The sequence below is a fragment of the Etheostoma spectabile genome, unplaced genomic scaffold (genome assembly GCF_008692095.1).
Source record: "Etheostoma spectabile isolate EspeVRDwgs_2016 unplaced genomic scaffold, UIUC_Espe_1.0 scaffold00018716, whole genome shotgun sequence".
In the NCBI taxonomy this organism is placed as follows: domain Eukaryota; kingdom Metazoa; phylum Chordata; class Actinopteri; order Perciformes; family Percidae; genus Etheostoma; species Etheostoma spectabile.
The window spans coordinates 5,903-33,232 of NW_022604421.1; the positions used below are offsets into that span (position 1 = coordinate 5,903).

The 27,330-nt window shown below is 42.5% G+C and overlaps 1 protein-coding gene, 2 non-coding genes and 1 pseudogene across 3 annotated transcripts; 1 reads left to right on the forward strand and 3 right to left on the reverse strand.

Moving 5' to 3' along the window:
* Positions 1–2,667: 2,667 nt before the first annotated feature.
* Positions 2,668–21,840, reverse strand: LOC116681758 (tripartite motif-containing protein 16-like; annotated as a pseudogene).
* On the reverse strand, positions 4,291–4,372 carry trnal-aag (transfer RNA leucine (anticodon AAG)). Its single transcript has one exon. It is a non-coding gene; the product is annotated as a tRNA-Leu (tRNA).
* trnar-ucu (transfer RNA arginine (anticodon UCU)) lies at positions 7,927–7,998 on the forward strand. Its single transcript has one exon. It is a non-coding gene; the product is annotated as a tRNA-Arg (tRNA).
* Positions 21,841–26,296: 4,456 nt separating the features above from the next.
* Positions 26,297–27,326, reverse strand: LOC116681757 (zinc finger protein 2 homolog; the record flags this gene model as incomplete). Its single annotated transcript, XM_032509675.1, has 1 exon — positions 26,297–27,326. A coding segment is annotated over one exon (1,029 nt), but the record flags the coding sequence as incomplete, so codon positions are not given.
* Between the last annotated feature and the right edge of the window lie 4 nt (positions 27,327–27,330).

A 27,330-nucleotide genomic window follows, 5' to 3' on the forward strand; every position in this document is an offset into this window, starting at 1 on the left:
GGTCGCCCAGCGTCTGGTTGGCAGCCTGGTCGCCCAGCGTCTGGTTGGCAGCCTGGTCGCCCAGCGTCTGGTTGGCAGCCTGGTCGCCCAGCGTCTGGTTGGCAGCCTGGTCGCCCAGCGTCTGGTTGGCAGCCTGGTCGCCCAGCGTCTGGTTGGCAGCCTGGTCGCCCAGCGTCTGGTTGGCAGCCTGGTCGCCCAGCGTCTGGTTGGCAGCCTGGTCGCCCAGCGTCTGGTTGGCAGCCTGGTCGCCCAGCGTCTGGTTGGCAGCCTGGTCGCCCAGCGTCTGGTTGGCAGCCTGGTCGCCCAGCGTCTGGTTGGCAGCTGGTCGCCCAGCGTCTGGTTGGCAGCCTGGTCGCCCAGCGTCTGGTTGGCAGCCTGGTCGCCCAGCGTCTGGTTGGCAGCCTGGTCGCCAGCGTCTGGTTGGCAGCCTGGTCGCCCAGCGTCTGGTTGGCAGCCTGGTCCCAGCGTCTGGTTGGCAGCCTGGTCGCCCAGCGTCTGGTTGGCAGCCTGGTCGCCCAGCGTCTGGTTGGCAGCCTGGTCGCCCAGCGTCTGGTTGGCAGCCTGGTCGCCCAGCGTCTGGTTGGCAGCCTGGTCGCCCAGCGTCTGGTTGGCAGCCTGGTCGCCCAGCGTCTGGTTGGCAGCCTGGTCGCCCAGCGTCTGGTTGGCAGCCTGGTCGCCCAGCGTCTGGTGGCAGCCTGGTCGCCCAGCGTCTGGTTGGCAGCCTGGTCGCCCAGCGTCTGGTTGGCAGCCTGGTCGCCCAGCGTCTGGTTGGCAGCCTGGTCGCCCAGCGTCTGGTTGGCAGCCTGGTCGCCCAGCGTCTGGTTGGCAGCCTGGTCGCCCAGCGTCTGGTTGGCAGCCTGGTCGCCCAGCGTCTGGTTGGCAGCCTGGTCGCCCAGCGTCTGGTTGGCAGCCTGGTCGCCCAGCGTCTGGTTGGCAGCCTGGTCGCCCAGCGTCTGGTTGGCAGCCTGGTCGCCCAGCGTCTGGTTGGCAGCCTGGTCGCCCAGCGTCTGGTTGGCAGCCTGGTCGCCCAGCGTCTGGTTGGCAGCCTGGTCGCCCAGCGTCTGGTTGGCAGCCTGGTCGCCCAGCGTCTGGTTGGCAGCCTGGTCGCCCAGCGTCTGGTTGGCAGCCTGGTCGCCCAGCGTCTGGTTGGCAGCCTGGTCGCCCAGCGTCTGGTTGCAGCCTGGTCGCCCAGCGTCTGGTTGGCAGCCTGGTCGCCCAGCGTCTGGTTGGCAGCCTGGTCGCCCAGCGTCTGGTTGGCAGCCTGGTCGCCCAGCGTCTGGTTGGCAGCCTGGTCGCCCAGCGTCTGGTTGGCAGCCTGGTCGCCCAGCGTCTGGTTGGCAGCCTGGTCGCCCAGCGTCTGGTTGGCAGCCTGGTCGCCGCAGCGTCTGGTGGCAGCCTGGTCGCCCAGCGTCTGGTTGGCAGCCTGGTCGCCCAGCGTCTGGTTGGCAGCCTGGTCGCCCAGCGTCTGGTTGGCAGCCTGGTCGCCCAGCGTCTGGTTGGCAGCCTGGTCGCCCAGCGTCTGGTTGGCAGCCTGGTCGCCCAGCGTCTGGTTGGCAGCCTGGTCGCCCAGCGTCTGGTTGGCAGCCTGGTCGCCCAGCGTCTGGTTGGCAGCTGGTCGCCCAGCGTCTGGTTGGCAGCCTGGTCGCCCAGCGTCTGGTTGGCAGCCTGGTCGCCCAGCGTCTGGTTGGCAGCCTGGTCGCCCAGCGTCTGGTTGGCAGCCTGGTCGCCCAGCGTCTGGTTGGCAGCCTGGTCGCCCAGCGTCTGGTTGGCAGCCTGGTCGCCCAGCGTCTGGTTGGCAGCCTGGTCGCCAGCGTCTGGTTGGCAGCCTGGTCGCCCAGCGTCTGGTTGGCAGCCTGGTCGCCCAGCGTCTGGTTGGCAGCCTGGTCGCCCAGCGTCTGGTTGGCAGCCTGGTCGCCCAGCGTCTGGTTGGCAGCCTGGTCGCCCAGCGTCTGGTTGGCAGCCTGGTCGCCAGCGTCTGGTTGGCAGCTGGTCGCCCAGCGTCTGGTTGGCAGCCTGGTCGCCCAGCGTCTGGTTGGCAGCCTGGTCGCCCAGCGTCTGGTTGGCAGCCTGGTCGCCCAGCGTCTGGTTGGCAGCCTGGTCGCCCAGCGTCTGGTTGGCAGCCTGGTCGCCCAGCGTCTGGTTGGCAGCCTGGTCGCCCAGCGTCTGGTTGGCAGCCTGGTCGCCCAGCGTCTGGTTGGCAGCCTGGTCGCCCAGCGTCTGGTTGGCAGCCTGGTCGCCCAGCGTCTGGTTGGCAGCCTGGTCGCCCAGCGTCTGGTTGGCAGCCTGGTCGCCCAGCGTCTGGTTGGCAGCCTGGTCGCCCAGCGTCTGGTTGGCAGCCTGGTCGCCCAGCGTCTGGTTGGCAGCCTGGTCGCCCAGCGTCTGGTTGGCAGCCTGGTCGCCCAGCGTCTGGTTGGCAGCCTGGTCGCCCAGCGTCTGGTTGGTTTCGAGCCGTTTGGGTCCGTTCAGGGGCAATTGAACATCTGCAAGTTTTTGAATAGCTGCCTCAGCTTCCACTTCATATGTTTCCAGTTGTGCTGAAAAATATGAAGAAATCGTTAAGTCCCAACTACCCTTGACAATAATACTGTAAAGAATTTACCATTAAGGCTTCTTCGTTTTTTATTAAAAAGCAAAGCAAGTATTAAGACTTCCCTTTTAAGACTTTATAGCCCCAAAAGACTTCATTGGTAATTAGGCCAGTTAAGTTTGCTTACAACATTACAGAATCTGAATTGAGATTAAGCTAGCACAGCAGTTGTGTTCATGTGCTGCATTCACTTGGTTTGGGAAATTCCACGATCTATACAAAGCTACCTTAGCTATTCTGTTGCTTTTGAGAGCGAATAGCCACACAAATAAAAAGAGTTTAATTTTAATTTATTTTTCATGTAACTGTTGGACACTTGCAATATTAGACAATACGGTGTGAGTGATGTGGCTATAGGCCGAAGTTGAGTAAGCACCAATTGTTGTATTCAATAAACACATGAATGTCTGATTAATTAAGCCAGCTTTATACCCACATTGTATGGTCAAAATAGTTTAAACATGGGTTGGAATCCCCATTCCAAAAGCCAGACAACTTAACCTTATTTACTACATTGTGCCACAAAGAACCTCAGCTGTAAAAACAGTTGCGGCATTTTCCCATTATGGTTTCACAGAACCTGCTCACCTTCTTTAGCAGCTTGGATCAACTTGGACTCCATTGACTGGAGAAGTGCGAAGGCCCTCTTCATGGAGAGATCATTGGGACACACATCTGTGGCAGAAAATAAATTCAGTTAGTGTCCGTAAGTAGCTCTTGAAAGAGTCTGTCACTAACGTTCTTACCTCTAATCATTCTCCTCTGCAGCTCATCATCATGTCTTTCATTTGTGCCGCCAACTGGCAAACTCAAGCCTAAGGACAATGCAACTGCTGTTAATCAAATGTTTCTGCTATTTGACGGCACATATCATGAACTTGTTCCAGCTAAATTTCACTTCAGTAATTGTGTAATTTACCCTACTCTTTACATTTGTTATACTCCACTACATATTTGAATACAAGCTTGAAACAGAAGAAATGTAACAACCTTTGTTAATCCAAACAGTCAGCACACAAACAACAAAGACCCAAACAGCTGCCATCACTCCAGTCACCAAGAGAAACTGGTTCCTGTGCTACATGCCAGGTAAAAACCCATCATGCAGGTAGCACAGCTGTTGCTGATCAGCTCTGATTGGCTCTCTCTGCAGAGTCAGTGATAGTTGAGATTCAGCCCATGAAAAATGGGAATTTGGAAGCAAGGGACATGTACAGACTATATTGTAAAGAAAGTCCAGGAAGTTGTGTTTTTTACAAGAAAGAAAGTCAATGATGTTTGTCTGAACACTGTTAGACTTTTTTTTGTAAATTTGCGTTAACTTACTGGCAACGTGCTGTAACTTCCTGATTACAGTATCATAACTGTAATGTTTTTTTTACAGTATAATACCCTTACTGTAACTTAGTTTACAGTAGTAAAAATATCCTTGGTTTACTGTTTAAAGAACTCCACAGTGGCAAAGCCCCAGGGATTGATTAAATTCGTTGAGAAATATTGTAAGGAGAGGCTGTCTTGGTTGACATACCTCTTTAACATTGCGTGGAGGTCTGTGGCAGTGCCTAAGGAGTGGCAGACCAGGGTGGTTGCTCCCCTCTTCAAGAAGAATGGCATCTGCCCATTACAGGAGTATCACTATGCTCAGGCTCCTTGGTAAACTCTACTCCAAGGTGCTGTACCAATGTATGTAACATTTCAGCAGTTGGCAGTGGTGGGATTTGAACCCACGCCTCCAGAGAGACTGGAGCCTTAATCCAGCGCCTTAGACCGCTCGGCCACACTACCTGCAAATGTTACTTCCCCAAATCGTGACAAACACAAGGAACGTAACTAACGGTATGCTTGTTAATGTTATTGGAAAAAAACGTTTGCAAGGGAAAACACATAACTTAGATTACCTAACTACAGCTCTGATTTAATACAGGCCAATGTTAGAGATTGTACAGATCTTTCTGCAGACCTTCACCGGCTAAATACCAATTCCCATACCGGGAGTTGAACCTAGGCCACTTGGGTGAAAACCAGGAATCCTAACCGCTAGACCATATGGGACAGACCACATATTAATAACAGGGATTTCATGAATCAAGTCATAGTCTGGCTGGACACAGGCCTTCTCTTGAACGTGAATGAAGAAGCTTCTTAAGTAAGTTTCATCTTGAAGCTTTTGAGCGTTCTTTAGGTTTTTATCTGCTTTAACTATTACCGGACAGCGGGGGCACGGAGTAGAGCAGAGCAGAGCAGCCGTTAGGGAGGAATCCGGAGATACTGAGATTTGAACTCAGACCACTGGATTCAGAGTCCAGAGTGCTAACCATTACACCATGGAACCTTCAGAAGTGTTGCAAGGGTTTGCTAGACAGTTTCTTTCATATTATCCACATGTGTGATATTAAAGGCACACAACAATCACAACAAAGATGAAAAAGCAACAATTACAGGCCAACTTAAGTCATTTTGTTAGCTAAGCATTCAGAGGATGTGGAAAAAAGCAAGTCAAAAACAGGTTTTAAAGGACTTGCCACAGACAGTGAATACAGCAGTAGATATGTCTACTGTGTACAAACACATGGTAACTTTACATGTGTTGACAAGAAAAGATGCTCACAAAACGCTGCACTTGCAATTGCGTTTCTTGGGCACATTCATGTCCTCTTACATACAAATAACTGATAAATTCTTTAATCGCGATATCATGTGTCAGACATTAGTTCCAGATGAAAACACTAGTTGTCAGAAGTGGGATTTGAACCCACGCCTCCAGTGGAGACTGCGACCTGAACGCAGGTCCTTGGACCGCTCGGCCATCCTAACAGATCCAACAGAAGTTCAGTAGGACCTGTTTAAAAAATTATAATATACTAAATTAAACATGTCACTCTATTGTAGGTTCTCAGTCATCCATGTCATAGTTAACAAGGGAAGGTTTCTCAACTGTCAGTCCAAATATATGGGCGTTCATGGAGACATGGAAGAAAGTCACCAGGGTGGAAAGGTGCTTGACAATGGTATGGCATTGGAAATAGACTGACAATTGGGTCAACATTGTGCAATTATCTTCAAAATGTCCAACTGAGTCCACAAATAAACCTGCCAGATGGGAAATAAACTGATAACTGTCTTCATGGTCTAAACGTGTCGAATATTGCCGTACAATTCCCACAATGAGTCCAGATGTGTCCGTTTTGGTTCTTGATCCATGCTATTACCCCAAAAGTGCACAACTAGGCCAAGGGACATTGGACTTGGTAAAAGGTCCTCCGCAGAAGTTTTGTCTCTTATCCAAGAGACTTCTTTAGTTGTTTTTTACACAGTGCACAGTGCCCACTCCCCCACCCATATCTGACAATTGAAAGCTGTGGGGAAAGGGGGGTTCCAAAGCTAATAGACCATTCAACAAGCAATTCTGATGCACTATACTGGCCCATTCAGGATGAACACTGTATACTCTGACTGCAGCAACACAAGTTCAAATTTCAGTGATCCCTAATTTTTATGGTGACTGAATGCAAAGTGTGTATCCCCATATAAGTCAAAGCCTATCACTTCCAGTCAATACTGTCAAATTTGGAGCTCCTTCTGATTACATTAACAACCAGGTGGCTCCTCAACATGCCCCCACCAACATACTGTTTACAGTCTAAATGACCAAGGACATTACACCTGTAAGCTTACTTTACACTAGATGTTGAAAGTTGAAAGGTTGATCTTTTTCACCTGTGCTGTGGCTTAAAAACAGGTTCCACTGAGATTTGAACTCAGACCACTGGATTCAGAGTCCCCACCCATTTCATGACAACCTAACCCACTTCCAGGTTAAATCCTGTCCACTTCCGGGTTTGGCCAGATACAGATACAGTTAATTCATATGGTTAACAGATACAGATACAGCTGTACGTGCTAATCTTTATTAAACACTTCTTGAGTTAACCTTCCACTTTCTTTTGCCTTTTTACGTACATAACTACAGCTCTGATTTAATACAGGACCAATGTCAGAGATCGTGCAGATCTTTCACCAGCTAAATACCAATTCCCATACCGGGAGCTGAACCAGGGCCTGGGTGAAAACCAGGGTTTTCCTTACTATTAGAAGTCTTTAAGAGCAGCAACCAAGACCTTTTGGACACCACTTAGGCCAAATGAATGTAAAATCAAACCAACTGAACGCTTTCTCAGATCTACTGATTGTAGTTTCCAGAGGACTCCTTAAGAATGCATGTAAAGGTTATTTAGGCAGAATCCAGACTTCTAGACCATATGGGACTGACATGTTGAATAATAACAGTGATTTTATGAATACATCCATAGATATGCCAGGAACAGGGCAAATACATATAAATACAATGATACATATATCATTATATGAGTTAGGTTCGGGGAAATGCATATCAGGGCATAGGGCTAATACAGCTCTCATTTAATACAGGACCAATGACACAGACCTTGCTGCAGACCTTCATCGGCTAGACATCGATTCCCATACCGGAGTTGAACCCAGGCCACCTGGGTTAAAACCAGGAATCCTAACCGCTAGACCATATGGAACATTAATAACAGGAAAATGATTACATGAATCAATTCATAGGCTGGCTCGAAACAGGCCTTCTCTTGATTGTGAAGAAGCTTCTTAAAAAGTTTTATCTTGAAGCTTTTGAGTGTTCTTTTGGTTTTTATCTGCTTTAACTATTACCGGACGGCGGGGGCACGGAGCAGAGCAGAGCGGCCGTTAGGGAGGAATCCTCCTCCGTGTTCAGCTCCATTTTGAACCTGTAAGCTCACTTTAAACTAGATGTGGAAAGTTGAAAGGTTGATCTTTTTCACCTGTGCTGTGGCTTTAAAACAGGTTCCACTGAGATTTGAACTGAAATCGCTGGATTCAGAGTCCAGAGTGCTAACCATTACACCATGGAACCAAATGCAAAAATGCAAAAATCTGTCTCAATGACCAGATGTGTTGCAAGATTTGCAATCAACAGTGCATTGTCCAGCGATGGTGGTATAGTGGTGAGCATAGCTACCTTCCAAGCAAATGACCGGTGTTGGATTCCCAGCCATCGCAGTAATTTCTTTGAGTCATGTTACTTTTTAACTTTGATTTATACAATAGCAGTGCAAGCATTTTCCCATGGTTTGATTTCCAGCCACTACCAGGTTTTGAAGCCATATACAACATAAACATTACATATTCCACCCAGGTTTCTTCTCTTATTCCGTGTAACACAAAAAAAGTTTAAAAAATCTGAAAATCTTCAAGGGCTGTAGCTCAGTGATAGAGCACATTTTCAGTCTCAATGCCCAGATGTGTTACAAGATTTTCAGTGAATATTGTGCTGTCCAGCAATGGTGGTATAGTGGTGAGCATAGCTGTCTTCTAAGCAGTTGGCCTGGGATCAATTTCCAGCCATTGCAGTAGTTTTCATTGTGTGGTTACTTGCTTTATTTGTGAAGATTAGCCAGAAAGGTTACTCGTCCAACCTAATTTGATAAAATATTAGATCTCTGTTATGGTACAAATAAGAGAGCATATCAATCAATCAAGCTGCCTCCACGAGGATCCACAGACTCAGTCAGTGCACTACGATTTGCACTTTGCCCGTGTCTGGTAACTACTACTAACCAATTGAAAAGTTTATGAACATTTGTGCTAACAGATATTTGCTTTTCAAGTTGTTGTGGCCGAGTGGTTAAGGCGATGGACTAGAAATCCATTGGGGTCTCCCTGCCCAGGTTCGAATCCTGCTGACATCGAATGGCATTCTTTAAGAGTGAGAGCAAACCACATCACAGCAAACCACATTTCCTTGTGGGAGTCATCCCAAAAGGATTAATAAACATAAGTCTATGTCTATCTATGAAAAAATCTGAAAATCTTCTTCTTGTACTGTAATATATTTATTGTGTTACGCTCCAGTTTTTATGGGTGTCATGGCGGTTATGAGCACTGTAGCTTCCATTTTTATATTTATTGAAACTTGACATGCCATTAAGTTTACTCTTCTGCAAGTGGAGACATTTCACATCAGACACTTGCAGCAACAGATGATTTGTTAACAGACTGGAAATAGACTTCATGCTGATAGCATAACAAATAGTAGAGAATGGTTTTGATCCAAAAACCTCTGGGTTAGGGGCCCAGCACGCTCCCGCTCTGCTCTCAGGGGTTAGAAAATCTGTGATTGACATTTTGAGGCAAGGTGGCCACCAAGGCTCCAACAGCTTACAGGTTGTAAAGTTAAACATTTGGTAGACCTTGCAACTATCTTTTATGTGAGCTTCCTGATTACTCACACATTGATTATTCATATGTAACACTTCTGATTGGCTGGTGTTTAATGCAAAGAAAGAACTGGAGCATTTATTGTTGAGAAAAAGTAGACTGACACTGAAGTATTGAGACAACAGTGACTGAAAATCTAATTCAATCTACATATCGGTCTTCTTAAAGATCTAAATAGATTTTCTCACCTCAGAGTCATCTGGAGCACGTAACGATTAGCTTCTGTCCCTCTGAATCCTGAGTGACAATCACTCTGCAGTGAATGAGATGCAGTTCCCCTCAGTCTAGCCAAGAATATACTTTCAGGGATCATTTCTATGGGGCGCCGTTTGTAAAGCGGCTCGTGCTGAAAATAACAGCAACATTTTGTCACATTTAGCTTTAAATAATGTTTAAAAAACTGGTATGAAATTTTGAGGGTCACTTTCTTGCACATTTACAACAATATTTGTCAACTTGGAAATATTTTAAATAGTTAAATCCAAATATTAAATGTTACACCTAAATGTTAAATGTTAAATCTATATGCTAAATCTAAATCTAAATGTTAAATCTAAATCTAAATCTAAATGTTAAATCTAAATCTAAATGTTAAATCTAAATATTAAATCTAAATCTAAATGTTAAATGTTAAATCTAAATCTAAATGTTAAATCTAAATATTAAATCTAAATCTAAATGTTAAATCTAAATCTAAATGTAAATGTTAACTCTAAATCTAAATCTAAATGTTAAATCTAAATATGAAATCTAAATCTAAATGTTAAATCTAAATCTAAATGTTACTGTACTATGTAAGGACTACAAACCCCACGTTCACCAGAAATCTACTGGTTACTATGTAAGGACTACAAACCCCACGTTCACCAGAAATCTACTGGTTACTATGTAAGGACTACAAACCCCACGTTCACCAGAAATCTACTGGTTACTATGTAAGGACTACAAACCCCACGTTCACCAGAAATCTACTGGTTACTATGTAAGGACTACAAACCCCACGTTCACCAGAAATCTACTGGTTACTATGTAAGGACTACAAACCCCACGTTCACCAGAAATCTACTGGTTACTATGTAAGGACTACAAACCGAAGTTAAAAACAAACCTGAAGCTGAAGAAACCCTAAACGTTAACGGAACAGATCCGCAGACCGAATTGACTGACGGAGCAGGAGAGAGCGAGAGAGAGAGAGAGAGGGAGAGAGAAAGAGAGAGAGAGGGAGAGAGGGAGCGCATTTCTCCATGTTCTGTGTGTGTGTGTGTGTGTGTGTGTGTGTGTGTGTGTGTGTGTGTGTGTGTGTGTGTGTGTGTGTGTGTGATTGATCCGAGCTTGTTTGTAGGCGGGGGGGCGCTGTGATTATCACAGAACGCTGCGCGGCCAGTTGAGGAGTTTTATTCAATCCGAGCACGGATATTGACTCATATTACTCGGATAATACTTTTACTCGGCAAAAGTGCTTTAACCGTACCGGATACTCGTTTCAGCCGGATACTCGGATCACCCCTAATATTTATAAATCTAAAAGAAAGTTGATGTGTATATGCATTTATTAAAAAGAAAGTTGATGTGTTTATGCATTAATCTAAAAGAAAGTTGATGTGTATATGCATTTATTAAAAAGAAAGTTGATGTCATAATGAATGGTGATGATAAATCAAAAAGAAAGTTAACCTGTATATGCATTAATATAAAAGAAAGTTAATATGTGTATGCATACATCTAAAATTAAGTTGATGTGTATATGCATTAATCAAAAAGAAGATGATGTGTATATGCATTTATTTAAAAAAGTTGATGTCATAATGAATTGTAATGATTACATAATGAATAGTGATGATGACATAATGAATGGGGATGATAAATCAAAAAGAAAGTTGATGTGTATATGCACTAATAAAAAAGAAATTTGATGTGTGTATGCATTAATATAAAAGAAAGTTAATATGTGTATGCATACATCTAAAATTAAGTTGATGTGTATATGCATTAATCAAAAAGATATTTGATTTGTATATGCATTTATTAAAAAGAAAGTTGATGTATTTTTGCATTAATCTAAAAGAAAGTTGATGTCATAATGAATAGTGATGATAAATCTAAAAGAAAGTTGATGTGTATATGCATTAGTCAAAAAGAAAGTTGATGTATGTATACAGTGCCTTGTGAAAGTATTTGGCCCCCTTGAACTTTTCAACCTTTTGACATATTTCAGGCTTCAAACATAAAGATATAAAATTTTTATTTTTGTGAAGAATCACCAACAAGTGGGACACAATTGTGAAGTGGAACGAAATCTATTGGATATTTTAAACTTTTTTAGCAAATAAAAAACTGAAAAGTGGCGCGTGCAAAATTATTCGGCCCCTTTACTTTCAGTGCAGCAGACTCACTCCAGAAGTTCAGCGAGGATCTCTGAATGATCCAATGTTGTCCTAAATGACTGATGGGATAAATAGAATCCACCTGTGTGTGATCAAGTCTCTGTAGAAATGCACCTGCTCTGTGATAGTCTCAGGGTTCTGTTGAAAGCGCAGAGAGCATCATGAAGACCAAGGAACACACCAGGCAGGTCCGTAATACTGTTGTGGAGAAGTTTAAAGCCGGATTTGGATACAAAAAGATTTCCCAAGCTTTAAACATCCCAAGGAGCACTGTGCAAGCGATCATTTTGAAATGGAAGGAGTATCAGACCACTGCAAATCTACCAAGACCTGGCCGTCCCTGTAAACTTTCAGCTCAGACAAGGAGAAGACTGATCAGAGATGCAGCCAAGAGGCCCATGATCACTCTGGATGAACTGCAGAGAACTACAGCTGAGGTGGGAGAGTCTGTCCATAGGACAACAATCAGTTGTACACTGCACAAATCTGGCCTTCATGGAAGAGTGGCAAGAAGAAAGCCATTTCTCAAAGATATCCATAAAATATCTTGTCTAAAGTTTGCCACAAGCCACCTGGGAGACACACCAAACATGTGGAAGAAGGTGCTCTGGTCAGATGACACCAAAATCGAACTTTTTGGCCACAATGCAAAACAATATGTTTTGCGTAAAAGCAACACAGCCCATCACCCTCAACACACCATCCCCACTGTCAAACATGGTGGTGGCAGCATCATGGTTTGGGCCTGCTTTTCTTCAGCAGGGACAGGGAAGATGGTTCAAATTGAGGGGAATATGGATGGAGCCAAATACAGGACCATTCTGGATGAAAACCTGTTGGTGAAAGTCTGCAAAAGACCTGAAACTGGGACGGAGATTTATCTTCCAACAAGACAATGATCCTAAACATACAGCAAAATCTACAAAGGAATGGTTCACAAATAAACGTATCCAGGTGTTAGAATGGCCAAGTCCAGACCTGAATCCAATCGAATCTGTGGAAAGAACTGAAAACTGCTGTTCACAAACGCTCTCCATCCAACCTCACTGAGCTTGAGCTGTTTTGCAAGGAAGAATGGGCAAGAATTTCAGTCTCTCAATGTGCAAAACTGATAGAGACATACCCCAAGCGACTTGCAGCTGTAATCGCAGCAAAAGGTGGCTCTACAAAGTATAATTTTGCACGCACCACTTTTCAGTTTTTTATTTGCTAAAAAAGTTTAAAATATCCAATAGATTTTGTTCCACTTCACAATTGTGTCCCACTTGTTGGTGATTCTTCACAAAAAATAAAAATGTTATATCTTTATGTTTGAAGCCTGAAATTTGTCAAAAGGTTAAAAAGTTCAAGGGGGCCAAATACTTTCGCAAGGCACTGTATTTAGACATCGTTTTAGTATCACTTCTATTTCAATTTTCTGTTCTTTTGCACATTCAGAGTTAAAAAATATCTTGTTCCTGATATTTGTACCTGAAAATAAAAATGTATTACTTTTGTACATGGGCTAAAGTCAATTATTTGGAATTTATTAAATTCAATAGAATTTATGTAAAATATTTAAAATTGTTTGTACAGTCAATGCCAACTAGTGTAATACATTGTGAACCACAATTACAATAAAACTATAATACAGCAAGACAATTACAGTATTATTTAGCAAATTGTAATTATAATATGATTACTGTAAGGGTATCATACAGTAAAACTAAGTTACAGTAAGGGTATTTTTACTACTGTAAAACTAAGATACAGTAAGGGTATTTTTACTACTGTAAAACTAAGTTACAGTAAGGGTATTTTTACTACTGTAAAACTAAGATACAGTAAGGGTATTCTAATACTGTAAAACTAAGTTACAGTAAGGGTATTCTAATACTGTAAAACTAAGTTACAGTAAGGGTATTTTTACTACTGTAAAACTAATGTACAGTAAGGGTATTATACTACTGTAAAACTAAGTTACAGTAAGGGTATTATACTGTAAAAAACATGTACGGTTATGATACTGTAATCGGGTAGTTACAGTAACGTGTTGCCAGTAAGTTACCGCAAATATACAATAAAAAGTCTAACAGTGTTCTTTTAGATTAATGCATATTAACATCAACTTAATTTTTGATTAATGCAAATACACATAAACTTTCTTTTCATTAATGCATGTATGCATCAACTTTCTTTTTTGATATATGCATATACACATCAAATTTCTTTTTGATATATGCATATAAACATTCATTATGTCATCATCACTATTCATTATGTCATCATCACTATTCATTATGACATCAACTTTTTTTATAGATTAATGCATATCCACATCAACTTTCTTTTAGATTAATGCATGTACACATCAACTTTCTTTTGGATTTATGCATGTACACATCAACTTTTGTTTTAATTTATGCATAAACACATCAACTTTCTTTTTAATAAATGCATATACACATTCATTATGTCATCTTCACAATTCATTATGACATCAACTTTCTTTTTGATTTATGCATAAACACATCAAATTTCTTTTTGATTAATGCATAAACACATCAATTCTCTTTTTAATAAATGCATAAACACATCAAATTTCTTTTTGATTAATATATAAACACATCAATTCTCTTTTTAATAACTGCGTATACACATCAACTTTCTTTTTGATTTATTATCACAATTCATTATGACATCAACTTTCTTTTTAATAAGCTGACAGTTCAAAAAAAAAACAATCTCCGATGGCAGAGACACAACGGAGTTGCATTTAAACCAAGCAGCATGTCTGAAACCCACGTTCAACAGAAATCTACTGGTTACTATGTAAGGACTACAAACCCCACGTTCACCAGAAATCTACTGGTTACTATGTAAGGACTACAAACCCCACGTTCACCAGAAATCTACTGGTTACTATGTAAGGACTACAAACCCCACGTTCACCAGAAATCTACTGGTTACTATGTAAGGACTACAAACCCCACGTTCACCAGAAATCTACTGGTTACTATGTAAGGACTACAAACCGAAGTTAAAAACAAACCTGAAGCTGAAGAAACCCTAAATGTTAACGGAACAGATCCGCAGACCCGATTGACTGATGGAGAGAGAGAGAGAGAGAGAGAGAGAGAGAGAGAGAGAGAGAGGGAGAGAGAGAGACAGAGAGAGAGACAGAGAGAGAGAGAGGGAGAGGCAGAGGGAGCGCATTTCTCCGTGTTCTACGTGTCTGTGATTGAGCCAAGCGTGTTTGTATGCGGGGGGCGCTGTGATTATCACAGAACTTAGCGGGGCCAGTTGAGGAGTTTTATTCAATCCGAGCACGGATATTGACTTGTATTACTCGTATAGTACTTGTACTCGGCAAAAGTGCTTTATCCGTACCGGATACTTGTTTCAGCCAAGTACTCGGATCACCCCTACTAATAACCCAGCTTGTCCTGAAAAGAATGATGTTCATATCTTGACTGTAGACAACAGGGTTGATGTTTTACAAGCTTTTTTTTATCAAATAAATCCAGACATACGGTGAACTGTAAAAATGGACACAAACTGCATTGTCCAGCCGTATAAATATATATAAATATAAATATAATGACATACTACAGTATGACTTTTTTATGTGTTTTTCGACATACTAAACAATGACTTTTATGAATATTTCAACATACTATAACTTTTTATGACTTTTTAAGAATTTTTTAACATACTATGACTTTTTATGACTTTTTATGAATTTTTGACATAGTATACTATGACTTATGAATTTTTTGACTTACTCAGGGCTGCCAACTCTCACGCATTGGCCGTGAGACACACGCATTTGACTGGTTTCACACGCTCACACGCCACACCCCCGATTTCTCACGCTGAAGTGTCAGCCCGGTCGGTCAAATTTCTGATAGATGAGTTTATCTATAGATCTATCTGTTTAGCCACTAGTTGTGCTTTCAGAGACTGTGAGGGGGTTCAAGAGCGCTCCCTGTCTGTGAAAGTTGATGTGTATATGCATTTATTTAAAAAAAGTTGATATCATAATGAATTGTAATGATTACATAATGAATAGTGATGATGACATAATGAATGGTGATGAAAAGTGTGGTGCTAAAAATGCTAAGCACCGGCAGACACTTTAGGGGTACTAAAATCGCCAAACCCTACGCCCAAAATTATCTGTATCCACCTTTTGTTTGCACAAATCGGCCATTAACACAAAACAAGTCTCAATCTCTATAGCTCTGCTTTCCATGTCTTTTGTAGCAAGGCCACAACAGTTGTAAGGTTGTCTGATCAGTAAGTGCAATATGAGTCACAGGTAACTGATGTGCCTAGCATTCAATCTGAAATTTGACCGACCGGGTTGACACTTCAGCGTGAGAAATCGGGGGTGTGGCGTGTGAGCGTGTAAAACCAGTCAAATGCGAATGTCTCACGGCCGAATGTCTCACGGCCAATGCGTGAGAGTTGGCAGCCCTGAAGCTATAAAAAAAAGAAAACATTAGGCCTACATATTACGGAGTAATATGTCCTTTATTAGAGAAGGACAAGCAACAAGAAAATGAAACATGAATGTATTGATTTCTGACCAGTCTGTCATCAACATCATCTGGGAATGAAATTTAAACTTGTGTTGCTGCAGTCAGAGTTTACAGTGCTCATCCTGAATGGGCCAGTATAGTGCATCAGAATTGCTTGTTGAATGGTCTATTAGCTTTGGAACCCCCCTTTCCCCACAGCATTCAATTGTCAGATATGGGTGGGGGAGTGGGCACTGTGTCCAACCCTTTGTGTAAAAAAAACTAAAGAAATCTCTTGGATGAGGGACAAAACTTCTGCGGAGGACCTTTCACCAAGTCCAGTTGCCCTTGGCCTAGTTGTGAACTTTTGGGATAATAGCATGGATCAGGAACCAAAACGGACACATCTGGACTCAAAATACCGTGCAATGTATTGCCATTGTCAAGCACATGGCCACCCTGGTGACTTTCTTCCATGTCTCCATGAACGCCCATATATTTGGGCTGACAGTTGAAAACCTTCCCTTGTTAACTATGACATGGATGACTGAGAACCTACAATAGAGTGACATGTTTAATTTAGTATATTATAATTTTTTAAACAGGTCCTACTGAACATCTGTTGAATCAGTCAGGATGGCTGAACGGTCCAATGCGCTGCGTTCAGGTCATAGTCTCCACATGAGGCATGGGAATTCAAATCCCACTTTTGACAACTAGTGTTTTCATCTGGAACTAATGTCTGAGACATGATATTGGGAATAAAGTACTTAGAAATTATTTTTATTTAAGAAGACATGAATGTGTGCAAAAAGCGCAATTGCAAGTTAAGCTTTTTGTGAGAATCTTTATTGTCAACACATGTAAAGTTACCATGTGTTTGAACACAGTAGACATATCTACTGCAGTATTCAGTGTCTGTGGCAAGTCCTTTAAAACCTGTTCTTGACTTGCTTTTTCCCACATCCTCTGAACGCTTAGCTAACTAAATGACTTACAGTATGTGAGTGTCAAGTAATGTTATTGTTGGATTCAGGTCCAAATTTTGACATTTTAGTGTAATGCAAAGGTGCGTAACAGATTGCTTTCTACTTACCTGGAGCGATGCAGAGCAGGGGGGGCCAACTAGTCAAGGAACAGCAAGAGACTTGGTATTTAAGAATACAAACTGACTATGTGACAGATGTGTAATCTGTCATGTCCTTCCTTCTGAAGCACTAGCCAGGCGCCATTCCTCGCCTAAAACAACATGAGTCATTCCAGTAAGTGAAAAGGAAACTCACATCTACAAAGATAAAGTTGCTAGGAGAGGCTCCTTGATGGTCTAGTGGCTAGGAGTTGGCGTTTTCACCGCTGCGGCCCGGGTTCAATTCCCAGTCAGGGAATGGTCAAGAGTTGACAGATTCAGGTGTAATATTTATATTATATCAAAATCAGAAATACTTTCTGGATCCCTGAAGGGAAACTCTGGAAAAGAGTACTCCTTCGAGCCAGCGACCCTAAGGATTTCATTACAACTCTACAGTCCTCTGCTCTACCAACTGAGCTACCGAAGGGCAATAATGTAGATGAATGCACTTCCCATTCTTGTGAATGTGATAACACAGGACCCCCTGGAGGGAATTTCTGAATCGTCAGGGGCTGTAGCTCAGTAATAGAGCACACTTCACAGTCTCAATGCCCAGATGTGTTGCAAGATTTGAAGTGAACATTGTACTGCCCAGTGATGGTGGTATGGTGGTGAGCATAGCTGCCTTCCAAGCAGTTGACCTGGGTTTGATTCCCAGCCATCGCAGTAGCTTTCTTTGAGTGATGTTACTTGCTTTATTTTACAAGAAGTCAGCAGAAAGGTTACTTGCTCAACCTGGTTTGATAAAACATTAGATCTCTTTGGGCTGCACAATTATGGCCAAAGAGATAATCACGATTATTTTGATCAATATGGAGATTATCACAATTATTTGTTGATTTTCTAGTCCAAAGTGCTGGAAAGGAAGGTTTCACCACCGTAAAACCTCAGGTTAACAAGGAACAATCCCAGCAAGGTGATGGATGGATGATTCTAGTTACTTCACCAAGTTCAGGCCAAATGCCACAGCTGTAAGACATCACATTGGTTGGCTTCCAGCTATGTAATATATGCAAATGGCAGAGGTGGGATTTGAACCCACTCAATCTGACATCAAGTTGGAATAATTTATCATTAGAAGCGTTAGATTTGCATTCCATACTAAAAATGTCAAGCTGAGAAAATGAGAAAGAAAACATAACAGTTACAAGAAAAATGAGATTTATTAAAAACCATCATACCAAAATACACATGTAGGTGATCATTTTACCAAACTATGTCTATTTGCACGTTCAAAGTTCTCCTAAATTCACCAAAAGTTAGCATTTGCATTTTTAAACATGACATTTCAGAAAAGTAGTAATCCAAAAATCTGTAAAGTTTCTCTGTGTTAATGTAAGTAATTAACTGGGGAAGTTTCCTGTTGATATGTGTTAGTTCATTAATTAGACCCTTTTCTCCTATAATGACCAGATGTTAATGTTATGTTATGTATAATCCAGATGTTCAAAGGCCGTTTTCTCTAAATGGGTTTTTCTCAGACTGAGCCAAAAATCTCCACTTCAGCAGCACTTCCATGCACCCAACTTTCCAGTTTCACTCCAATCTATATTATGAAGGTTTTTACAGAGGGGGGTGTTCACACATCATTCAGAACTGATTTATGGAACATTTCATATCTAAAAACTTGTCAACAGGTGTTTTTTATGTTGCCACCATATTGTGATTGATGCAGTGATGAAAGGAGATTTCCAAAATCTTGTCTGGAAAAACTCTAAAATGTCAACAAAATAAAAGAAGAATTTAGAACAATTTACAATTTTCAGATTTCTCTTCTGGAAATGTCTGTCTCTGTGTGTCTTTGTCTCTGTGTGTCTTTGTGTGTCTCTGGCTCTGTATGTCTCTTTGTGTCTGTCTCTGTGTGTCTTTGTGTGTCTCTGTATGTCTCTGTGTCTACTGTCTGTCTCTGTCTCTGTGTGTCTCTGCAGGTCAACCCCTCCCAGCACAGCTGTGAACCTGCAGACACACCTGTCTGACCATATATGGACTTCTCTCTACAGGTAAAATAACAGATCTCAACTGAGCTCATTGAGAGCTTGTTGATAAAAGCCAAAAAAATAAGAAAAAAACACAAAATGTGGAAACACATGAAAAATATAAAAAAATAGAATGACAACAATCAGCTGTCAGCAACAAACATGGAGACTAAATAAGACGAAGAGTTAAAACTCAGAATTTAACCCTTAAATGACTTCTGTTTATTTCACTTTACACAACTCAGCAGAGAATCCAGAAAACCAAGACCAAGACCAAAAAAACCCTAGTCCAGCGCAGAGCGGCTGAGTGAACGTGGTCTGGACTCTGTGGAGGAGAGTCATGGTTTCAGAGATGCTGTAGAAGGACAGAATACCTGCACTGGGATCCAGGTCCACTCCCACTCTGGAGGACTCAGGACCTGAGACGGGAGTTTGGACTTTGTTGTACTAAAATATATAACTGTTGTTGATACAATATAACACCCAAGATTTGTCATTAAAACCAAATCTACATTCATCCGACCCCCCACTCTCCTTATATTCTTGTATGTGACTGCTACATAAACTCTCCCTCTCATCTCCACCTCCCAGTAACAACGTCCAGTCAGACTCTCTCTACTCAGGACCTGAGACCTACAATAAATATAAAAGAATTGGTGACTTCTTACTGTATGATACGTTGCTTTCCTGTTCCCATCAGATAATACAGATATGTGAATACTGTGTTTGGATCCAGTGTGATTTCATTCAGTTATTATATTTTATAACAATTTCCCTGTTGTGTTTAATTTATCGATAATAACGACAGATTTCTGTTAACCAAAATGTTTTTGTAAACATCCATGCCATTCAAAACAGGGATAACTGAAACAGATGTACAACACACCGTGTTTACATGTGTATACACATATGTATTGCAAACAGACCTAAGTACTACCCCTACCCCTTGGTTTCAAGGGCCAAGGGGTATGGGTAAGATGGAGAAATGGGATTCAGCCTTACCCTCTGCAGGTAAAATAACAGATCTAAACCAAGCTCATTCAGAGCTTCTGGGGCTCCCCGAATGATTTTCTCAAACAAAACAAAATTTCATCACTTCTAAAACCTCAATACAAGCAAAAAACCTCAAACTAATTTACAAAAACCTTTAGAAAAGAAAAGAAATGTTGAAGAAGGTGTCAAAAAATTTAGATAAAAGCCACAAAAAAAGAAAACCAACACGGAACGTGGAAACACATGAAAACTAGAATGACAACAATCAGCTCTCAGCAGTAACCATGGAGACTTAATAAGACGAAGAGTTTAATTTAACCCTTAAATGACTTCTGTCTACTTCACTTTACACAACTCAACAGAGGCTCCATACCAATCAAACCCTAGTCCAGCATAGAGGGGCTGAGTGAAAGTGGTCTGGACTCTGTGGAGGAGAGTCATGGTTTCAGAGACGCTGTAGAAGGACAGAATACCTGCTCTGTGATCCAGGTACACTCCTACTCTGGAGGACAAAGAACCTGGGACGGGAGTTTGGACATTGTCTGACCAAAATGCATAACTGTTGTTGTCACAATCTAAGGCCCAAGATTTGTCATTGAAACCAAATTCACATTCCTCCAACCCCCCCGCTCTGCTGATATTCTTGTATGCGACTGCTACATAAACTCCTCCCCCTCTCATCTCCACCTCCCAGTAACAACGTCCAGTCAGACTCTCTCTACTCAGGACCTGATTCTCTTCAAGGAATCTGTCTGGGTGACTAGAACAAGACTGTTCTTGTCTCATTAACGTTGCTTTCTTGTTCCCCTCAGATAATAACACCTGTTTGTTTGCTGTGTTCGGATCCAGTGTGATTTCACGTGAATATGTAAGAATCCAGCTCTGGTCTTGGGCTCTGGTTGTACCAGTAAAACGTCCACTTCAGTCCCTGCCAGTGAAACGGTTGTCCACTTCTCTCTCAGGACGTCCTGTAGTTTATCTCTGAGCTCTGACAAGGCCGCTGTCACGTCCTCAAAGCAGCTCAGAGGACAGATCTGGATGCTGGATGCTGATTGGCTGAGTGGTGCCAGTGAGGGGTAGTTGTGTAGAAACTGGTTGTGATCCTCTGTTTGTGAGAGCTTCTTCAGCTCAGCGTCTTTCCTCTTCAGCTCAGCGATCTCCTGCTCCAGCTTCTCCTGAAGCTCTCGGACTCGACTCACTTCCCTTTCCTGCTGGGATCTGACCTGCTGCTTCACATCAGAGCTTCTTTTCTCCAGGAGAAGGATCAGCTCAATGAAGATCTTCTCGCTGTCCTCCACTGCTTCATCAGCAGAGAGATTGATGGCCTCCGCCTGCTGTTGAAGCAGCTTCACATCTTTCTCTCTGTCCTGGATTCTCTGCTGGATGTTGAGTCGACTCCCCTCGAGCTCTCTCTGCCTCTCAGCTCTCTCTGCTGCAGCTGAGACTGTGTCGTGGCCTTTATGTTCCTCCACAGGTCAGAGATAACAGATAAGCTGCTGATCAGTACGGCAGAACATCTTCATCACCTCATCATGACGAGAGCAGACGTTCTCCTGGAGCTTCTTTGACGGCTCCACCAGCTTGTGTTTCTTAAAAGCTGGGGATTTAAAATGAAGCTGAAGATGTTTCTCACAATAAGAGATCAAACATTGCAAACAGGACTTGATGGCTTTGAGTTTCCTCCCGGTGCAGACATCACAGGCCACATCTTCAGCTCCAGCATAGCAGTGATCAGCAGGAGCAGCTTGGAGTCCAGTCTTCTTCAGCACTTCTACTAAATCTGCTAACATGGTGTTTTTCAGCAGGACAGGCCTCGGTGTGAACGTCTTCCTGCACTGAGGACAGCTGTAGCTGCACTTACCATCCTCTCCATCCCAGTGGCTTTTAATACAGTTCATGCAGTAGCTGTGTCCACAGGGAGTAGTCACCGGATCCTTCAGTAGATCCAGACAGATGGAACAAGAGAAGGTTTCCCGGTCCAGCTGAACACCTCTCTCTGCGCCATCTCACCTCTCAGTGATGACTGACTCTGACTGTGACCTACAGTATGCGTGACTAAGTTATCAAGGGATCCAGGTCCAAGGTTCAGCTTTATTTCATCATACAATACAGGGAGGGTTTTCAAATATTGACTCATGCCAGGATGAGTACTGGCACCTTGACGTTGGACTTTGTTTCCTCATTTTAAATGACACCTCAGTTAAAACGTCCTCTACATTAGAAAAATGACATTTCTAGTTGTAAAATCCTTTTCTTCTCCTCAGGTTTTGTTGATGTCTCCATACGTCTCTGACTCAATCTTAAATGTTCCTTTTACTGGTTTAAAATCAACTAAAAAGTTATCAAACTAAAATGTCATAAACCCTTAAATTGCTGTATAATAATCTCACAATCCTAGAATGTGTGTACAAGGTGTCAGAGATAATTCTCTGAACACAGGTGCATAACAAGATACCATTTCATGCCCTTTGTTATTTCCTCTGTAATCCACTGAGTTTAAAACCAACACTAACACTTCACCTTTCTACAACACATTATCTTATCCAGCAACACACAAGATAAAGTGAAACCTTTGACCATCACCCTGTAGAAACTCTCAGGAGTTTCAAATATGTCTTTACACAAAGAATCCGGTAAACATCAATAGCACAAAAACCTTAAGTGTAATTCTCACAAAGATATAAATAGAAAACACAGGAGACAATACAAACAATAAAACAACAGATTCATTACGTAAAGAAATAAAGAGTTACATGTAATCATATGAAATCCCATTTAGTGTGAGGTTTCATGGAAAAAGCTCTACAGTTTCTACAAGTTTAATACTTGTTGTTTGTTTAACAATCAAAGTGACTTGAGTAGAGTTTTTAGTTCTATCACAAAAAGGTTCAACATTAGGGAAGTGAGTTACCTAAAATGAATGCCATAAAGAAAACTGGAACATATTACCACTGCATTCAACACAAATTACAAGTGAGACCAGTTTAAAAAAGGAAGTTAAATCCTCACGGCTAATTCCCGCCATTAGAGCTTACTCACTATAAACACAACTACCAGAAAAGCAAGCACCTAACAATACTCTCTCTGGCTAGGCGGCTCCCACGCTTGTTAGTGTCATTTTAGTGGGCTGACGATGGATTTTGCCATTTGGTTTTTTCATTAAAGCGGTCGAATCAGACATGTTCCGCAAAACTTTCTTACCTCATGGTGCTGAAACAGAGCCTTGTTACCATGTGACGTGATCAAAGTCAAAGTCAAAGTCTGCTTTATTGTCAATATCTTCACATGTCAAAACATACAAAGAAATGATGTTTACGGTAAGCGTATTGTCTCATTTCCGGTGCTCCAATCTCACGGACAATATTTTTTTGCTCCAGCAAAATCTTACTCACCTCTGCTTTATTGCTTAGGTCTGGTGGCTGAGTGCCTGATTGTATTTAAACACTAGTTATACTCAAGCACTTATAGTTTCATTATTTTACAGCGACTCCCTCTGATCACACAGTTCACACTCCAGTTTAGCCATAAGCTATGGCTTATTTCTGTCCTTCTCCTGCTCTCTCCTGCTCTGTTGTCAAATGTTTAGCTATTCCTCTGCCTCCTTTAGTGACAATGGTACATGTAATAAATGGAGTATATTCGCTGCTCTGGAGGCGAGGCTTAATGAGTTTGAGGCACGTCTCTGCACCATGGAATCAAACCATTTGCTTCCATAGGTAGCTGGTGCGGCGGGCATTCAGCTGTTCTGCTCCCCATCCCTGGAACTCATTACCACCTGCTGGAATTTAAAATGTTATATGTGTTTAAACATTGTGAGGGAGTTGCAATATAGATTATACATTTAAGCCAAAAGGCAAAAGCATTATTTCAATATAAAGAAGACATGTTGGTCATGCATTAAGTTGTTTTGCAATACTCCTTTTCTCTAAGATAAGGTGGTCTGGTACATTCCATTATAATCCAGCCTCTCCTAAATGTGTCGGAAGTAATTGATTGTTAGGGACGCATCCTGAGTCTGGTTTCAGTCCCTCTTTAACAGCTCATTGATCTTTTGCTTTGCAAGTCCTGAACTGAGGGTCATAAACTTTCAGTCACATTCCAACTGAAAAGATAACGAATAAGCACACAAACACATCACTGTGACCTGGAGACCCCACCCTTAGTGGATAAATCTAGGGGTGTTAGAGCCAAAGTGCCAGACAAATTTGGGGGAGAGCTGGGTTAGTTTGACTCCATATTTGTCTCTAGAATATTCTACTTAATAAAAAGGATTCACACATCAACATCTGAGATTCTGACTACTAATTGACTGAACCCTGAGACCGGAGCAGGATTTAGCTCCAACAGTATTAAAAGCTAGATGTAAAGTACACGTGGATGTATATGTCACACGGCGGCCACTTGGAGAGATACCTGCTGCTGTACAAGTTGCTGATCTTTAGCTCATAGATGGTCAGTTAGCTCCATCTAGTGGACAGATAGTAGAACTCCATCACCTGATGGGGGACTTCTCTCACACTGAGTGGCTCTGGGAACAGGTTGGACTGGTTCTGACGTCTCTCTGACTCTGAAGTTATGAAGACGTCACGGCGTCATCGGATCAAATGCACATCGACACCTGAAATTCATACGTTGTAGAATTATTCTATTAATGTCAAGAAGTAACACAGATGTAGAAGAAAGACATCCCTTTATACGTATATCTGGTGAGGGGAAATTCCCATTGTTCACTCAGTTTGGAACATTTAATACACACTGGACAGTGAGGTATTGGCAGAGGTGGAAAATAAGGAAATACATTACTTATGTTACTGTGTTCAGCAGTTCTGTTGTGTAGTTTTCAAGTAGTTTTTAAAATGTACTTGATTTTAAGGTGAAGGCTTGTATTTTGCTACATTACAAATCCTATTGTTACTGAGTAAAAAGAAGTTAGACTAATGAAAACTGAAAGCTAGAAAAATAATAAATCCCACCGTCTATAACCACTACACCAGACCTGGGCTTTCTTTTCTCGTAGGTGCACTGTGAGAGACATAATCTAAAAAAAACATCCAGAAATCACAATGTATGATTTTTTTTAACTATTTGTATGATACAGCTGCAAATAACTTTTGAACACCTGTCTATCAGCTACAAGTCTGACCCTAAAAGACCTGTTAATCTGCCTTCAAAATGTCCCCCCCCCCACTCCATTTATTATCCTAAATCAGATACACCTGTTTGAGGTTGTTAGCTGCATAAAGACACCTGTCCACCCCATGCAATCAGTAAGAATCCAACTACTGACATGGCCAAGACCAAAGGGCTGTCCAAAGACACTAGAGACTAAATTGTCCACCTCCACAAGGCTGGACAGGACTACGGGGACATGTCCAAGCAGCTTGGTGAAAAAAGGTCCACTGTTGGAGCAATCATTAGAAAATGGAAGAAGCTAAACATGACTGTCAATCTCCCTCGGACTGGGGCTCCATGCAAGATCTCACCTCGGGGGTCTCAATGATCATAAGAAAGGTGAGAAATCAGCCCAGAACTACACGGGAGCTGGTCTAGGACCTGAAAAGAGCTGGGACCACCGTTTCCAAGGTTACTACTGGTAATACACTAAGACGTCATGGTTTGAAATCATGCATGGCCCGGAAGGTTCCCCTGCTTAAACCAGCACATGTCAAGGCCCGTCTTAAGTCTGCCAACGACCATTTGGATGATCCAGAGGAGTCATGGGAGAAAGTCATGTGGTCAGATGAGACCAAATAGAACTTTTTGGTCATAATTCCACTAACCGTTTGGAGGAAGAAGAATGATGAGGACCATCCCAAGACCACCATCCCTATTGTGAAGCATGGGGGTGGTGGCATCATGCTTTGGGGGGGGTTCTGCACAGGGCGACTGCACTGTATTAAGGAGAGGAGGACCGGGGTCATGTATTGCGAGATTTTGGGGAACAACCTCCTTCCCTCAATTAGAGAGACTGATCTAGAGAAGATCTGTGTGGAGGGGGGGCAAAATCCCTTCTGCAGGGTGTCAAACCTGGTGAAGGACTACAAGAAACGTTTGACTACTGGAATTGCAAACAAAAGCTGCTGTGCCAATATTAACATTGATTTTCTCAGGTGTTCAAATACTTATTTGCAGTTGTATCATACAAATAAATAGTTAAAAAAATAATACATGTGATTTCTGGATTTTTTTTTTTAGATTATGTCTCTCCCAGTGGACATGCACCTACGATGACAATTTCAGACCCCCCGTGATTTCTAACTGGGAGAACTTGCAAAATAGCAGGGTGTTTAAATACTTATTTTCCTCACAGTATGCACATTAATAAAAATTTTACCAGGGTTCCCAAACTTTCAAACCCCACCATAGTTATTGTTTTTTTTCTTGAAGCTGCACTTTCATGTGTCTCTTTGTAGTTTTGCTTATTTAAAGCTAATGTATTTGTTCAGACTATTTCGGCTTCTCTCCGGTGTGAACACGTTGGTGAGATTTAAGGCTACTTCTCTGAGAAAACATTTTCCCACAGTGTTCACACGAGTACGGCTTCTCTCCGGTGTGAACACGCCGGTGTATTTTAAGATTACCGCGCTCAGAAAATGTTTTACCACATAGATCACAGCTGTACGGCTTCTCTCCAGTGTGAACACGTTGGTGAGATGTAAGATTACTACTCCGTGAAAACATTTTCCCACAGTGTTCACACCAATACGGCTTCTCTCCAGTGTGAAGACGCTGGTGAGCTTTAAGGCCACCAATCTGAGAAAATGTTTCTCCACAGTGTTCACACCTGTGCGGCTTCTCTCCAGCGTGAACAAGCTGGTGTCTTTTAAAGTCACAATTATCAGTAAAGGTTTTACCACATAGATCACAGCTGTACGGCTTCTCTCCAGTGTGTCTGCGCTGGTGACGTTTAAAGCCACTACTATTAGTAAAGGTTTTCCCACATTGATCACACCGGTACGGTTTTCTCTCTGGTGTGAACACGTCGGGGATTACTAGGCTCTCCTTCCTAATAAAGGTTTTACCACATAGATCACAGCTGTACGGCCTCTCTCCAGTGTGACTGCGTTGATGTAACGTTAGGGTTTTCTTCAGTGTGAAAGCTGCACCACATTGATCGCACCGGTACGGTTTCTCTCCGGTGTGAACATGTCTGTGGATTACTAGGCTATCCCTCCTAGAAAAGGTTTTACCACATAGATCACAGCTGTACGGCTTCTCTCCGGTGTGAACACGTTGGTGGATTACTAGGTTATCACTCCTAAAAAAGTTTTTACCACATAGATCACAGCTGTACGGATTCTCTCCAGTGTGACTGCGTTGATGTATTATTAGGAAACTCTTCACTGTGAAAGCTGCCCCACATAGATCACAGCTGTGTCGATTGTGTCCAGTGTGAACTCTCTGATGAATCTTTAAAGTTCGAGATGTTGTGAAGGATTTGTCACAATATTGACAGTGGTGACATTTTGGTCCCTCTCCT